The sequence below is a fragment of the Vipera ursinii genome (assembly GCF_947247035.1).
Source record: "Vipera ursinii genome assembly, chromosome: 5".
Lineage (NCBI taxonomy): Eukaryota > Metazoa > Chordata > Lepidosauria > Squamata > Viperidae > Vipera > Vipera ursinii.
Window position 1 is genome coordinate 37,552,888 of NC_139518.1, and position 17,223 is coordinate 37,570,110.

At 39.5% G+C, this 17,223-nt stretch overlaps 2 protein-coding genes across 2 annotated transcripts; one reads left to right on the plus strand and one right to left on the minus strand.

The window, feature by feature from the left end:
• Positions 1–300: 300 nt before the first annotated feature.
• NEU4 (neuraminidase 4) lies at positions 301–5,749 on the plus strand (the record flags this gene model as incomplete). Its single annotated transcript, XM_083363282.1, has 4 exons — positions 301–349; positions 1,341–1,546; positions 3,244–3,499; positions 4,683–5,749. Exons 2-4 carry the CDS (start codon positions 1,346–1,348, stop codon positions 5,747–5,749), a joined length of 1,524 nt encoding a protein of 507 aa, XP_083219408.1. The 5' UTR covers positions 301–349; positions 1,341–1,345.
• A 5,695-nt stretch (positions 5,750–11,444) lies between these two features.
• Positions 11,445–16,897, minus strand: TM4SF19 (transmembrane 4 L six family member 19; the record flags this gene model as incomplete). The annotated part of the gene is made up of 4 exons (XM_083363283.1): positions 11,445–11,637; positions 12,436–12,617; positions 14,736–14,813; positions 16,721–16,897. The coding sequence occupies 4 exons, from the start codon at positions 16,895–16,897 to the stop codon at positions 11,445–11,447; spliced, it is 630 nt and encodes a 209-aa protein (XP_083219409.1).
• Between the last annotated feature and the right edge of the window lie 326 nt (positions 16,898–17,223).

The window sequence follows — 17,223 nt, forward strand, 5'->3', positions numbered from 1 at the left end:
TTAATACCTGCCCATGGAAAATGCTGGTTCTGTCCTCACTGAACTCTTGACAATGAAGTCTTTGTCTGCCATTGCTGATCAAGCTACTAAATACTAAATACTGCCTCGGTGCTTTCTCTGTAACATCTAGTAAGGTCATTGAATCAAAGGGAGAGGAAAAGAAGGGGCGGGTGTGTGTGTTGAAAGTTAAAACACAACAAACAAGGTGCCACTAAAGAGAGGAAACTGCTGAGACTATATTGGTTAGAAGGCAGCATCTGTATATGAGCACACATGTAATTCAAATGACTACCGATCCATCTAAAGAACAACTAGTGGATTTAGTGGTAACAGCCAGAAAAAGAACAAGGTTTGTAGTCTTATACTCTCTTTGATCTGTCAGTTTCCCTATGTCTCTTCGCTTTTTACTTTTTACTTTGTAATTATAATTTGCTTCCTTTGTTTCATTTTCCTATACAATATTCCTTTCCTTTGGGGGGTGGGATGGGGAGAGAATGCTGCACGGAGTCGCAGCGCATCTGGTGCCCTCAGGTATTCTGGAATTAATTTCTCATCGCTTCTGGCTAACCTGGCCCATATCAACAGATTATGGAAGCTCTGGTCCAAAGCATCTGAAGGGCTTCAGATTGCCTCCATCTGGGGCTCATATTCTTGTTCTGTTTCCTTCAAGAACCCATAAAACAGTGCACAATCTAAAACCCCTCCAAATTTCATTTCTTTGGGAAGGTCATGGAAGATGCATGAATTATTGTAATCCTGGAATTTATTTACCAAAATATAGATTGAATGAGGTGAACAGAGAATTTAAATACTTTAAGACCAACCTTCATGATCCATGCAGATTTGCAGAAGCATTTCTACCAGAAGGATTTTCCAGAGCTTCCAATATAATGTTTCTGCCTCCTTTTCTTTCTCCCTCTCCCAAGTCTAGTACTGTAGTAATCATACTATTCTTAATTTACAAGTGGAGAGACATACATTAATATTTCTTCCTTAAACAGCTCATTTCCTTTTCAGAAATATCTCCAGATATTTGCTTAAATAAAATATGAGCAGGGCATGCTTTGCCAATGGCTATTATTAAGAAAATTTCAGAAATCCCCTAAATTAATTAATCCATCCTGTTCAATCCTCCAGCAGCACTCATTGATCATGTCACTGATGTACATGTGAATGAAAGGATGTTTTTCCTTCTGTATGTTTGATCAGAGTCTCTCTAGTTACAGTCAAAATGAATTCACAGATAGGATGATTATTAAGGTAGTTGAAGTCTGCAATATAGATACACCCGGCATCCATTTTTTCTGCTCAGTGCTTTGGATATTCTTTTTGAATTGTAGCTGCAATGGGCACTCGCCATTTTCCTGGCCGAACAGTCTTATTTGAAAAGGAAACAAGTGGAATGACGTACCGAGTGCCAGCGTTACTCTATATCCCATCTGTAGCCAAGCTCTTGGCTTTTGCAGAGCAGCGGCTTAGTGTGGATGATGCTGATGCCAATTTACTGGTGCTAAGAAGGGGTGATTTCTACATGAACTCTGTGCAGGTAAGACAAAGCAAAAACAGCTTTCCCCAAACTTGGATAGCAGGGCTAGATATTAGGGACAAAAGCAGGAGGGTGTCTCTATGAATATATCTCTCAGTAACGCTACTTCTTCCTAGCACTTCACTAATCTGTTGCTGTGTTGGGATGACAAAGGGGGAATCTAGGACATGGTCCAATCCTTTTGGGGAATACCAGCTGGGAAAGACTAAAATAGTCAGCATTTGTTTTAATTTAGTCTTCATTGCTTGATAATAGAGCCAGTCCACATATGAAATTGCTAGCTATTACCTGCTTTCACATCCTGCACTTGGTAATCATTTTAGGCTCCAAGTACCACTGCAACAACCTTGTGCCATGCACAATGGGTGGCTCCTCAAAAAATAATCAAAAGAATAGCAAAATCTCACCCTTCCCAAAAGACTGAACTGCTGCAAAATTGTATTGAGAAAAACATGCATTTAGGCAAAAACTGTCCACGTAGTCATCTACTTATGACCACAATTGAGCCCAAAATTTCTGTTGCTAAGTGAAATATTTGTTAAGTGAATTTGCCCCATTTTTTTACCTTTCTTGCCATGGTTGTTAAGTGAATCACTGCAGTTGTTAATAATACAGTTGTCTCTGTATCTGGTTTCCCTATTGACTTTGCTTGTGAGAAAGTAGCAAAAGAGGATCATAGGACCCCAAGATACTGCAACCATCATAAATATGAGTCAGTTGCTAAGCATGTGAATTTTGATCATGTAACCATGGGGATACTGCAATGGTCATGTGAAAAACAGTCATAAGTCAATTTTTTTCAGTGCTGTTGTAACTTTGAACAGTCACTAAGTGAACTGTTGTAAGTCGAGGACCACCCTATTGATAAAATCATGCATTTAAAACTATTATTATGTCAGGCTCCTTCTCCCCATTGGTAAATGATCTACAGCCCTTACTTGTTGTCAGAGTTACTGAATGAATGTTTTGTTTTGTTCATTCTTAAAAGAGTTTATTACCTCATTCTCCTCTACGTGTGTCAACTTAAACACCCTGTCAGCCACTTTTTTTCATTGATGCCAAGATGATGAAGAAGACTGTTCCAGTGTATCCCACCAACTTTTGAGCCATTATTCACTGATGCTTGATCCTTCAGCATTCTTAGAGGCGTATTCATCTGGCCTACTATTTGGAAGATGGCGCTTTTAGGCTTATAAGCAAAGGGGAATAGAACTGCTGTTCTTCAAGGATCATATTTCTGTCTAATAAATTAGTAAAAAGCATGTGCAGAATATGTTCTCCTGAAAAGACTCAGAGGAGACAAAAAACCCTAGATCCAGAAGGATAAACGTATTTTCCTGGTCATAACCAATTACATGATATTTATGACAGCAATATTACTGTTTATCGCAAATAATTCTGCAAATAATAGCTAATAACCCATTTATTAATATTCATAGTTATTCTTGGATGAGAAAAAGACATTTATAGGATATGTTTTAATATACATTTTGAAATCTTACCTAAAATAAATTTCATTTAGGTTATCTTGAGGCTCTTTACCTTACTTTAACTCACCAACTGTGAATGTTAAATAGAAGATAGCAAAATTACAGGTTAATGGGTCCCATCTCAAAATAAGCAACATAAAAGTTCTAGTTAAATAAGAAAGATAAATCTGGGGTTCTTAAGTTCTTTGGATGTCTTTTTTTTGCCAGTGGGAAGATATGCAAACCATTGAAACAGCAAAACTTATGCACCATCGATCTATGAATCCTTGTCCCATCTATGATGAAGTCACTGGCATGGTTTTCCTATTTTTCATTGCTGTGTTGGGCAGAACTTCTGAAGTCTTTCAAATTGTCACAGGTCAAAATGCTGCTCACCTCTGCTATGTGTCTAGTTCCGACCAGGGCATCAGCTGGAGTCATGTGACTGATCTCACGGAGGAAGTCATTGGCATGTCTATCCAAGGTACAGATATTTAATAGTACCTAAAAAAGAGACCAACGATGAGATACGGGTATGCTATCAAAGAACAAAAACATCAAAGAATCTTGTTTCATTCATATATTTATTGTTAGACTTTATCAAGATTTTAGTTACCTTCCTTTAGGCTTGCATCAAGAAAAGAGTTTCTGTCTCATTGGACAGAATGGATTAACCAGGTCACAGTTAGTCTAAGGTCATCATTGTTCTGCTCATTTTACATACTGGATAATTGTCACAAACTGTCCTTTTTATTCTTTCAAAGCCAAAAGAATGTTGGGAAGAAATTGGGAGATTGGGAGTCTGTTCATCTCTGTCAAATAGTAAGTTAATTCTCTGAAAACAGAACAGAGTAGGACCATATTTGGTGATATGGAAGTCATTAAAAGAAAGGCCAGGGTCCACAAAGATAAAAATTCCAGAAAGAATGATCCCAATAAACCCATATGGGACAGGCAGTTGTGTTCCATCTTCTCTATTATTATCCCCACCCCTTACTCTGAAGAACATGACCCAGAGTGGATTGTTATTAAGGAGCCAGAAAGAATTTCAAAGCAGATCTCTGGAGGTTTTCTTCATCTTATTGTATATCAACTGCTGCTTGAATTTTGTGTTCACAACTCTTCCTTTTTGTTTCTTTATAAATGACACATCTGCTAGTTAAAATTATCATGGAATGCATATCTGAAGTGTGCAACCTTTAGTTTCAGGGCCACATAGTGCCCCTAAACAGCTTTTCTGCAACTCACTAGAACCCTTTCTCACTATACTACAAATTCAGTGATACTGAATTTGCCAATTTGAAGCAGGAAGCAACAGCGCATGAATATAAATTATCTTGTGAGTGCTGAAATAGTTTTAGCAAATTTGACAAGCAAAACATTTACTTTACACAAGTTAATATGTTTAAACCTTAACTTTTATCTGTATGCACAAGGCATTTTGTACAATTGCCCATACAGTTTGACATTATAACCTTCAGATCCCCACTCTGCAAAAGAAAAAAAAAAACCTTAAATGTAGTTCTTAGTCTCTGAAAGGCATGATCTATCAGATAAAAGATGACTGTTCAATTCTGCTCATGAATTCTTTGCCATTGTCTATCTATCATTAAAATGTCACAAGTGTCTTGATTTTATGTTCTTCCTTACTTCCTTGTTCCTTCCAGATTGGGCTACTTTTGCCCTGGGTCCTGGTCATGGCATTCAGCTCAAGTCAGGCCGTCTGCTCTTGCCTGCTTATACTTATTATATTGACTGCAAAACATGCTTTGGGAAACTCTGCAAAACAACCCCACATGCATTTGCCTTCTACAGTGATGATCATGGGCAGAGCTGGTCCTTTGGTGAGTTTGTCCCCAATCTGAAGACTGTTGAGTGCCAGATGGTGTCAGTGGATGAGGAGGATGGAAGCCATGTGCTCTTCTGCAATGCTAGGAGTCCTCTGGGCTTCCGGGTTCAGGCACTCAGCACAGATGACGGGGCAATATTCCATTCAGGGCAGCTGGTACCACGACTTGTAGAGCCTCCTCACGGTTGCCACGGAAGTATCGTTGGATTCCCAGCTCCACTTTACTGCATGCATCATGACATCCAAGTGTCCCAGAGAAAAGCATGTCCTGTTAAAGGGTCAGGCCTCTCATTGCAGCCTAGAATGTGTGAGAGGTCCCATTTTTGTCCAGCACAGCTTACTAGTTCTCTCTGCAATCACTATTTATGCCAGCAGCAGCTGGAAAGGTTTATATCAATTGAAACTTCTAGTGGCCATCTCAATAGTGCTCTTAGTCCCATGTCTTGGAATATGACATGTACTAATCCAGATCACAACAATGCTGAAATGGTTTCCAAATCAGATACGTATTTTGAAATCCCAACATGGGTTCTGTATTCCCACCCAACAAGCTCCAGATCCCGAGAGAATTTGGGAATATACCTCAGCACATTTCCTAGAGATGTTGACAGCTGGTCTAAACCCTGGATTATTTATGAAGGGCCCAGTGCTTACTCAGACTTGGCCTACATTGAGTTGCCTTACTCAGAGTTCTCAGCAACTGGGATCGCAGCATTTGCCTGTCTGTATGAGAACGGGATGCAATCCCCATATGAGCAAATATCCTTTAGCCTGTTTACATTTCATGAAATTCTTCAGAACATTCCTCCAACAACATCTTCCCTAAGTCAGAAACGATCCTCAAAGGTTACAAAGAGAAAGGGGAAAAAATGTGCCATCTTTTAAACAGAGGGATAACCTAGATACTTTTAAATCTCATTCATCCTATCATAAACATTGGGAAATGTATTTTGATATACAATTGTGTGCACATTATGTTCAGAGTAGAGTTGGGTTTCAAAATTCAGATAAATTAATGCAAGATGCATGTAGCTACAAAGTCACATCTGCTTTGGCCTTGCTAGGAGATTGAGAGCTTCCTTCATTTATAGAAATATTCCAAAATATGTTTAAGGATGCTAGCTTTGGTCTGCCATCTGCTGGCTAAAACACACTGCTAAATGGAAGAAGGGATAAGATCATTTTCATAACCTGAAAACCTGGTTATTTGAGCTTGCCGGCCTGGACTGAGGGATTGGGATTTTAAACTTTAGAATTTGTCTTGTTGGGGCTAACTTAACTTAATTTATTTTTTAACTTTGTATACCATGTTTTAACTGCCCTGTACCCCACCCCGAGTCCTTTGGGAGAGGGGCGGTATATAAATCCAATAAAATAAATAAATAAATAAATTTACAGTGCAGATTCTGGTTTCAATTCCTTTCCTCTCTAAAGTTGTGGATTATTTTTTTAATTATTATTTTCTTGAAACCAAAACAAAGAGTTATGTTTTCTTTCCAAATACAAAGAAATGCATCCCACTACTTTTCTGTGGCTTTAAGTTAGAGAAGGGTTAGAGAACAATTAGTGGAACAGCTTACTTCCAGAAATTGTGGGTGCTCCATCACTGGAGGTTTTTAAGAAGAGATTAGACAACTATTTGTCCAGAATGATACAAGGTTTCTTGCTCGACCAGCGGGTTGGACTAAATGTCCTTCCTTCCAGCTCTGTTATTCTGTTATTAAGGAGAATCATACCCATCCAACCCCCATAGAAGGGAAAATATATCTTCCAAGGTAATCTGTCAAAGGCATCTGCTATGCTGGCCAGGACTGAGCAGGATTGAAGGGTCAAACGCGTCACCAGTCAGGAGTCCCTTTGCACCCACAAGAGATCCAAGTCCAGCCTTCTTAATTCCTGCTCATTTCCTTTGACCACTAGTAGCTTAGATTTTTGAAGAGAGCTTAAGCTTGCAATAAATCTTTATACTCATTTGAACAGCCTGAATCTCCTGATTTCCCCTGCGCTTAACAGGTTGGGTCTTAAGACAGCAGACACCATGCATACTTAAGTCCAGCACCTCCTTTGTATTTTACCTATCAATGTTAGGGTGCATTCACTTCAATGGAGCATGTAAAACATGGGTGTCCAAACTTTTGGCTTTCCAGGGCTGCCACTGCGTGAGGACAAACTATCTTGGGCCACATACTGTATAAAATACAATGTATATAAATCACATTATAATATTAAAAGTTTACGAACTTGAAGGGCTATATGACTAGATGTCCAGAGCTGCATGCAGTCCATGGGTTGGACATGCCTGATGTAAAGGGTATGAAGGGGTTTGTGACCACATTAAAATAATACAGATTGAGGTAATATTGTAACAACATTGCCTGCCATGAAATATGTTGGGAAATGTCATGACACACATAAAACATAAGTGTAGTTTTGATTGTACTGCTATAGCCACCATCCTGATATTTTTGACGACATACTGTGGACAACCCTGAATAAACTTAATCTTCTGAAGGGCCAAGTCAAGCAAAATTGAGCTGTTTGACATTTCCTTGCATGAACATTTTTGTCTATGTACATGATTATTGGAGGCAGAATTGACTGTGCTCTACAGCAGGGGTCCCCAACCCTTTGGTCTGTGGACCAGTACCGGTCCATGGCATGCCAGCAACCGGTCTGCACAAACAAGCAAAGCTCCATCTGTGGGATGCAGGCAGCACACAAAAACACGCACTTTCTGGTCTGTGGAAAAACCTTTCTCCACGGAACAGGTCCCTGATGCCCCAAAAGTTGGAGACCTCTGCTAGTCTACATTAACTAGTGACGAAAAACACCTAGTCAGTTTCACCAGGATTTCTCCAGAATTATTGATGGCTGGGTGGGGTGGGGTATGTTGCTGCAGTGTGTGATTAGGTTCATGCATTACTTTAAGATTTACCATTAGTGGGTAATTTGTTTGTGAGAGTCTAATTATCTCTGTTAAATTAATGATGATTAAGCAAATAATGGGGTAGTATGATGATAAAATATTTAAATGCATTTATTTTGTGCAAATCTCCTCCCAATTTTTTTGCCTTGCCCATTCTATTCTATAGCAGTCACGTCCCTTGAAGGTCAATATTTGTGGGCTCCTTGTCCAGCTCACAGATACTCATTAATGTTACGGTAGGCACATATCTTTACAACAGAGCTCTCACCTCATTTACAGTTTTCTAGGGCAGCTGAACCTAGTCAAGATGTGCAATTTGGAAAGCTGCTTTTTCCCCCCTTCTGGAGTACGAGGACACCTCCCATCTGAACTTTCTAAGCAGGCACTGAAGAACCTCCGGAGGTGGCTGATCTACCAGGTTCCACTTGCCCCTCTGACTAGAGTGCTACCCCTTCCCTCTGACCGGAGGACTCTGGACCATCATGGCCAGAGAGATGAAGTTCCACTCTGGCACAGCTGGCCTTTTCTTTGGGTGTATGTTGTTTAGGTTAGAAAACACTGACCTCATGAAAGGCCATAAGGTTGGTATCTCTAGTGCTAAGTGGGAAACTTACAGCAATGTAGTGTAACTTTGGCTTTCCATTTCACCCCTGTGTGCCATTTTGAGGTGGTGGTTGCTATAGATACAGCTCATGAAATCCGAAATCTGAGTTATTTCTGCAGAATAGAAGCAGGGTTGCTATTTGGGTGACCAGAACTGGGGGGAAGCAGGACTCTCTGAGATTATGTGACTTGGGGAAAGGAAGAGGACTGATGCTCCCTTTCTCATCATTTCCTTCCAAGTTGTTTGGAGCCAAAGAAAGAGGTGCAATCCCATCCATTACCACGTCATACTCTCCCACTTCCAGAATGGAAGGCAAGCAAGATCTTTAGGGCTACACCTTCTGCTGTATGACTATTCCAGGGAGGGGAATAGAGTAAATGCCCCTTAGGAATGAGAACAGCTGATGTAGAGTTCTCCTAGAGCAGACATGTCAAACTTGCGATGTCACGTGACATCATGCGACGTATCAGAGCTTTTTCCCCATTGCCGGCAATGGGGTGGGCGCGGTTTCCTGGTAATGCATCCAGCCCGCGAGCCGGCAGTTTGACACCCCTGTCCTAGAGTGACTGCAACAGGATGGTGTTCTGCCCAAACCTGGTTAAACTCTACCATCTCCCCACCTCTATGTGCTTTCCTTCTTTATTTATCTGTACAAGCAATATGTAGATGCATATTTCCTGCTTGTCTTTAGGGTCTGAGTATAGTTATTTCTTCAAAATAGAAATCATTTGCTATTGGTCTTGCTAATTGTTCCCTCTACATATTTCTCTGCCTGAAATAAAGTTCTTCCTTGAAAGGATTTTGGCACAATTAACAAAGATATTTTAAAAAGAAAAGAAACATTTATCAATAATCTACGCAAGATAAGTAATGGTTTCTGGATTCTTAAATATAAATAATGAGTGAGCAACTTTGATACTGAATAATGCAGATGCACCTGGAGAAGTTTGAATCACACAATTGCTTATGGGGGAAATTATTTTTGAGGAGATATTAGAAAAATAAATTTCTTTATTTGATATTTAAGCACATAGGTTGCAGTAGTTTCCATTAATAAGACCAGCTATTATGGAGACAATCAATAAAAACAAAGTTTGATCATAATGCGAACAGTTGCCTTTTGGTGCAGTTTGAAAAACATGGAGGAAGAGAAATAGGTTGTGCAGCTCAAAGTAGTGTTCTCTCTTGCAAATAATAACATTCTTCTCAATTTACTCTGGGGAAAGATTTGTTAGATTTATGCAGCCATCCATCTCATATACATGACTCTGAATGGCTGAAATCCAAGACCACATAATGTAGGCCAGTATTTTTCATCCTTGGCAGCTTTCAGATATTTCAACCTCAACTTCCAGAATTCTCCAGCCAACAGTGCTGGCTAGGGAATTCTGGGAGTTGTCTATATATATCTAAAGCTGCCAAGGTTCAGAAACACTGGTGTAGGCCATCCTTGCACCTTAGCAGCATTTCTTTTTGGCTATTGCATTGACAGTAAATATTTTAGAGCAGTGGTCCCCAACCTCTCCAGCTCTTGTGATTGCAGTGCGGCAGTGGTGGCGGGGAGAAGGGGCTTCATGTATATGCACTCCACTTGCACAAATTCAGCTTTACACATTTGCATACTAGCTTGCTGCTTGCGTGGCCCAGTGCCCAGCACGCCGTGGCCCAGGGGCTGGGGACCCCTGTTTTTTTAGAAGATTGGAAAACAGCTATGAATATAGTTACACATATACAGGTACAAAAGGGTGAAGTTTGCAGTGTCATACCCTGATACTGCTTTTCTCATTCTGACAGAAAAAACATGCTCCTGCAAATATTCTGAAGGGTAGCATTTACAATACATAAAATACTGAAGGATTAGGGAATATGTATTGCCAAGGCACCATCTGAAGTTCCCTTTCAACTGTGTTTCTAAACATTCAAATGAAGGAAAAACATGGTAGCCTCCTCTGCCAGTTTTCACTCTTTCTGCTTCCCAGTGGTTTCTAAGTTTGCTATGGGGTAGATGGGGTGAAGAGAGATAAAGGATTAGAAGGGAAATGGCAACTAGGATTGTTTAGCCCTCTGCTTTATCAGAGTATTGACAGATGTAGTGCTTAGCTTCCCATATCCCAAGCATGCCGATACATATACATGAAGGTACTATTCAGATATCAGATATGAAAGTTTAGCATGTCTGTACCTTACTGACGTTTAATTTTTTGCTATGTTTGGTAATCACAGATATTCTCAACTATGTCCCTCACAATGTCTGACATTGGCTATTCCAGCTTGGGTTTTAATATAGCTAGAGGAGTCTGTGTTGCCCATTCCTGTTTTAAAAAGTGAAACTTCTATCCTTTCTCAGATTAATGGTTTTGATCTTGGTCACCACTTCATTTCATTTGCCCAGCCGTGATCTAGTTTGGGTCAAAATGACAAGAATTCAGGCCAAAGTTGTTTCCCAGGTTTTGGTCTTCTAAAATTGGGGACAACCTGTGAAGTAGACCCCCTAAAGTCAGGGGATTTGCCTTAACTTTAATTTGGAGCAAGCATTTTCCATTCAGGCCTGTTTATACTGTACCTCTATCTCAGAAAAATTACAGTACTTTCTGGCTTATGCCACATAAACAAGAGGATTACAGTTGTATAACAGTTAAGGGTTTCTTGTAAACAGAAACACAATAAATATGTGTACAAACATGCACCACAGTATAATATTACTTATTATACTTATTATAAAATCATTATGATCAATATATCAATATCAACTTCTTAGTTCTCTAACTCTGTGAGAATGTCTATAATGACAGCTGTTTCAGTGCGTATGTCCTGAAAGTGACTGCTACAGATTAGTTCTGTGGGAGACAAAGATACACCGGTGGGTTGGTGATGGGGCCAGGAGTCACTGTTGGGCCAATTTCATCTCTGTTTTTACATGATAGTGCAAGAACCAGCTAAGCAGGCTGCAGTGACATAAGATATAATTGTAAATCAAGTTAGCATGTATCTTTGTAACCAGATCTGTACAAATGAACTGAGGGTTAAAAAGACTTCCGAAACCATGTTGCCTATTTCTTCTGTTCACATAAGCCACAGACACATCCAAAACAGCCATTGATAATTTGGAGAGCAGCCAGGATCATTTCAACCGTGCTGATGACTAGGAGGGAAGAGAAGAAATACACATTCCAGCCAACAATATTCTGTGGCTTGATGCAAACTGAATTCCAAAGGGAAGGATCATACAGGTAATTCTGAGCCCTTAAAAGAAGCAGATTTTCAGTAAGTTGTAGAATTTTTTTTTCTAAAGCAGAGTTACGGGGGGGGGGAGTCCTCAATTAAGAGTATTTTTCTCTGGATACAGTTCTAAAATAACCAAAACTTCACTAGCCTACTAAATGTCCAGCACCTTGACTACTTCTATTGCCATCTAATCTGTTCCTTCCTAATTGCATTGCCTCATAGATATCTCTGCATTGACTTAGTAGGCTTTGGACAATAAATTTTAACCAAATATAATAACAACAACAGTAGCACTGATTCACTGTCTTTATTGAAGGTGCTTTTAATTGCTCTTAAAACCTTTTTCCTTTTTCCATATCCCAGTTCAACTGACCCTCCACCTTGTCCTTTTCCCCACTTGTATCCTGCAGCTGTATCATGACTACCACTTCAAGAATACCACTAGTATGCCTAAAACTTTTGGGAATGCTAAATTCTAAAACCTCAGGATAGTGATAGATTGAACTTGGCTGTCCCATACAGATCTTCTATTTAAATATTTGTCACTCATTTTCAATAAAAAGCACAATCCATTTCTAATGCCAAACTTTATATACAGAGTTTTATCTGAAAACTTGAGTTCATATATAATTATTCTGTCTCTTCAGGCAACTATATGCCGAAATGTGACCACACGAATCACATTTTTTTAAAGGAATGGTTTTCTGAACCTATCTGAAAGTTATCTGCAAGTTTGAATTATTTAAGCAAAATTATATCTCAAAAGTATGTGCTAAGCAATATTATAAGCTGGCCCATAAACCTCAGTCATCTTACCCATTGTTGAAGACATGGTAGTCCATTTCGAGAAACGGATAGCCCCATTGTTGCATCTTGTTATCATTGTGGGTGGAATTATAGAGACATAGCGGGCCCTCCGTCAGGCCCGAACCAGACAGAATAAAACAAGCTGCTGATCCCAGGAGGGCTAATCCTGATAACAGAATGGAAAGGAACATCTGTAGGCAAAAGAGGCACAGCAATTAACTTCAAATATACAACACAATATCTATTCTCCTCATAACTGTGAAGCAATAAAATGGAAACTGGCTCTGAAACATTTCAAGAAAAAAACAAATATGACATCTGTTACATTTCAAGTGCCATTTTCCCCCAGCTTCAACTCATCCTGACAGTGGAGCAGAATGGAGAATGCACTGTATTGTACAGATTTATATATGAATTAGTGTAGGAATATAGCAAACAGTTACAGAATGTTGTAGATTCCTATTGCAAGTAAAAAAACAAGAACCTCCCCTAACAGCAAGAGACTGTTAGCAAAGGAACCAATTACTGAGGATAGCATCAGGCTCTTTTCCTTGGATATATTCAAGTAGAGCAGGGGTGTCAAACTCAATTTCATTGAGGGCCGCATCAGCATTGCGGTTGCCCTCAGGGGGCTGGGTGGGTATGGCCTGGGTGGGCGTGGCCTACTGGGTGGGCGTGGCTAGAGTGCGTATGGCCTACTGGGTGGGCATGGCCAGCTCTACATCGTTCGTATCAAGGGTGCCTATGGGGGCCTGGGCAGGAGTGGGACAGATCTGAGAGTCTCTGGCAGAAGGAGGGTCTCTGGGCCAGGGCCAAGGCAGTGGGGGCCGTTCCCTCACTGTTTCCAGGATGGCTTTGCAGGCCGCATGAAACCACTTCGTGGGCCGGATCTGGCCCCTGGGCCTTGTGTTTGACATATCTGAAGTAGAGGGTGGACAACCACTTGTGGGGATGCTCAGCTTTCAATTCTTCTGCTGAATTGCAGACTGGATTTGATCACAAAGATGGTCCCTTTCAGCTCTATGATTTTACAGTATTATGGATTTCAGCCTTCAGTTCTTTAACAAGAGCACATAAAAATGATATTCTCCCTTTATTTATACTGCCAAAATTAAGACAGTTTGAAAAGAACAGTAACCAGAAACAGATTTTTATGGAAAATGATGGGATGGAAAGGGGATGAATGTATGTGGGTTATAGGTGTGCTCTCACAGCTTTGTCATAATGGGAATGTTCACTCCTAATTTAGGATTTAAGTAAAGGCACCTAGGTCATGTCTTCTCCCAGGCTGAAAAAAGAGGGCACTAATAAATATTGGGATTCTGCCTTCCTTTACTACTGCCTCTCACTTACTTTGGCCATGTTATGTTGGGGAATTCACTGGAGAAAGCAGTTATGTTTGGAAGAGTTAGCGGTAAAAAGAAAACAGGCTGTCAAAGAACACAGTGGCCGGACACTATCAAAGCTGACACCAGCCAAAGACAGAAAAACTCAAAGAAATAGTGCAGGGTCAGAAGATATGGGAGAGTCCTGGCCCATAGAATTGCCAAGAGTCAGAGTCAACTGAACAGATATCATCATCATCATCATCATCATCATCATCATTATTCCTTCACTAGTGATACAACCAGAGCAATTGCAGATAATTGGAACAAACAACCCAACATTAGAGGATGTGTCCTTGTGGAGTTTTGTTCAGGATTCTTTTTATTTTCTAGTAGTTACACTCTCCCATCTAACCTCTTGATTTTTAAGAAACTAAAAAGGAACAAAACTTCCAATTGAAAATGTAAGGACTTTATGTAGAGCAGTAGGAAAGGAAAAGTTGGCCCAGAAAAAAACAGAGTCACTCAGGTGTAATGGATAATCCATGAAGTTCAGGCAATTGTTCTCTCAGCTTAATCACTCTCATAGATACATTATGAAGCTAAAATCAGGCAACCTCCTTCTATATTTACCATCCATGATGCCTTGTGGGACATGCAAAATACAAATGCATAAACTCTGACTTATATAGTTGCTGCAGGATATAGCTTCACAGTATCATGAAATGAAATAGATGTGCTATATTTTACATTACTATCACATCCATGAATCTGGAACAAGGCTAATGAAAACAAAAACAGACAATATTATTCTTAGGATGCTTCTTTTCTCTGAGGGTGTAACCATTTATGTTCACTCTGTTGCTTTTTTCAACTATGGAAATCTTGAATTATCCCTGACATAGAATGAGAAATTGTCCAAAGATCTACTCATTAAAACTGGAAAGTTTTCATCCACAGAGTTATCAACTACATCTCTCTTACCTTACAGCAAGTTCCTGAGCTGCTGAAGTACTTCCACCTCCATCCAATACCTGTGATCTGAATTGCAGCAGGAAAAATCTGCAAGGAAATAGTTGGAAATGAGCAGTATTCTCCCTTATTATTGCACTTATATTAATTACTCACTTGTTCATTTTCATTTTCCTAGAGTCAAACATAGTAGACCCACTTCCATTTTAATTTCAGTAGAAAGAACCCTGTGAATGGGATAAGCTAAAGGTTTGTGACTAGCTCAGAATTAATGCATGAGCATCCAAGACTGAATATAGTCTCTCCCCAGTCTAAATCCAACAGCTTCACCACCTCTTAGATCTTCATATCTTTCCTTAAGACAGAGGTGCATAGTCCTATGATGATAGGGTGGCCATACTTAATATGCTTGGTTAGAACAAGCATTTTAAGAATAATCTAAACCCGTGTCCATTTCTAGGCTATGATACAAATGTTTACGTTTTACACAGAAATTGAAGAAACTTTACAATATTTTGTAAAATAAAACAAAAAGGAAGAGAAGATGGCTACAAGAGGATTCACAATTATAAGTCACCAGTATCTAATGTATACCTTACCAATTTTGAGCTGCAAAAATCCAGATGGCTATTGCCCAGATTTTTGCAGCTCAGATAAGGCTGGCTTAATCCAGTGCAAAATATTTCTGATATAGAATTTATAAAATGGTGTGTTGTCCAAAGCTTGGAGAATTCTTGGAGTTACAGTGAGCAGAACTAACTTTGATATACTAAAATTGTTTCACTTCACTAAGCTGTTGGTACACTTTTTGTGGAAGTAAGGGAAGCTTAAAAGCTTTATGGGAGGGATTGTCAATCAAGCCCTGATAGGGAATTATGGGTCCCTGATATGGTATTACTCAAAATGTGTGAATAAAGATGAGCTATTCCCAAGATTTGTGGAGTGAAGGGCTGGGTGTGAGTCAATATAGTAAACTGAACTAATACACCCTTTTTTTTGCTATGGCTCAAAGAATAGAAAGTTAACTGACAGTTTGAAAAGGCAACATTTCAACTAAATACACACAAAAATTTCCTGATTATGGGAAGCAATTGTTGCATAGATGGTTATCAAAGATACCACAGCAATTAATGACTCCTATTTAATAAGTTTACACATTGCACTAAACTATAGTTTAATATGGTTTGGATTTAGTGTGTTATGTCATTGTAAACTGTAGTTTTTTACCATTTTGAGCTCAGGCAATTATGGTTTGGTTGATAAAATCATGGTTAAACATGTTTAAATCATATTTGAACAAACTATGAGAGCTAATTTGGTGTAGTGATTAAGGTACCAGCTTAAAAATTGGGAGACTATGAACTATAGGCCTACTTTAGGCACAAAGAGAATTGGGTGACCTTGGGCCAGTCCCCCCACCCCCTCTCTCTTTGTAATGGAATATGAAGCCTTGGAAAATGGAAAGGGGAAGAGATGCTGCCTAGGAAATGATCAGAGAAAAGGGGGAGGAACCCGCAACTGAACAACAGGCAGAGAAGGAAATTTAGAAAGGGTATGCTCTAACTAAACAGGCAGTAAAAAGGGACAGTGGAGATTTATACTTTCAGACTTGCAAGGTTTTGTTAGCTCATCTTGTTGTGTTGGGAGGTTGACACAGCTCTAGGAAGAAGTCAAGGGCAAACCATTTTTGAAACATTACCAAGAAAACTGCAGGGACCTATCCAGGCAGTCACCAGAACCAATACTGATTCAAAGGCACCAAAAGACAAACATAGAAACATACTAAGTCTTAACATAAAGTGTGAATTCAGATTATATCAGCAAATGTATAAACCCTGGCTTGTTGTTCTATCCAAATATACCACCCAACAAATAGGTTATTAAGAAAAAAAAATAAAGTATACATATGCATATATATATATTCACAATAATATCATATGCATTCATTATTTCCCACAGATTCTTGGCCAGAATATATTAAAAAATAGTCTACTTACCAGCAGGCCTCCTCCCCATACTCCTGGCATTAGCATTGCCCTGTTGGATATTTGACCCAGGCTTAAGTAACACCATTCCCAATTGGGAAAGAGTAGGAGAATATTAGCAGTAATGGAAAGAAAGCCAAAGATAAGGAGGCATGGGCCCAGGATCCGAGTACAAGTCCCCACACACATTGCAGAAAAAAGTCCTGGGGAAAAAATGAAACGGCAAATAAAATGATAACATCCCCTCCTTGTCTTCAACAGCTTAAATTCTAGAGTAGTAAGCATGCTGACTGAGGGTGAGGACAGTGATAATTCAAGATCCTGCCTGCCTATGCTATGTTTCTGATCTAAACTGCACCTCCCAAATTGTTATTTTTATTTTAATTTATTTTAATTCCATTTATATCCCGCCCTTCTCCGAAGACTCAGGGTGGCTTACAAGCTTAGCAGTAGCCTTCATTCTATGTATATACCTGCTTATTAGGGATTTCCCCCCCCAAGCGGCATTATTACAA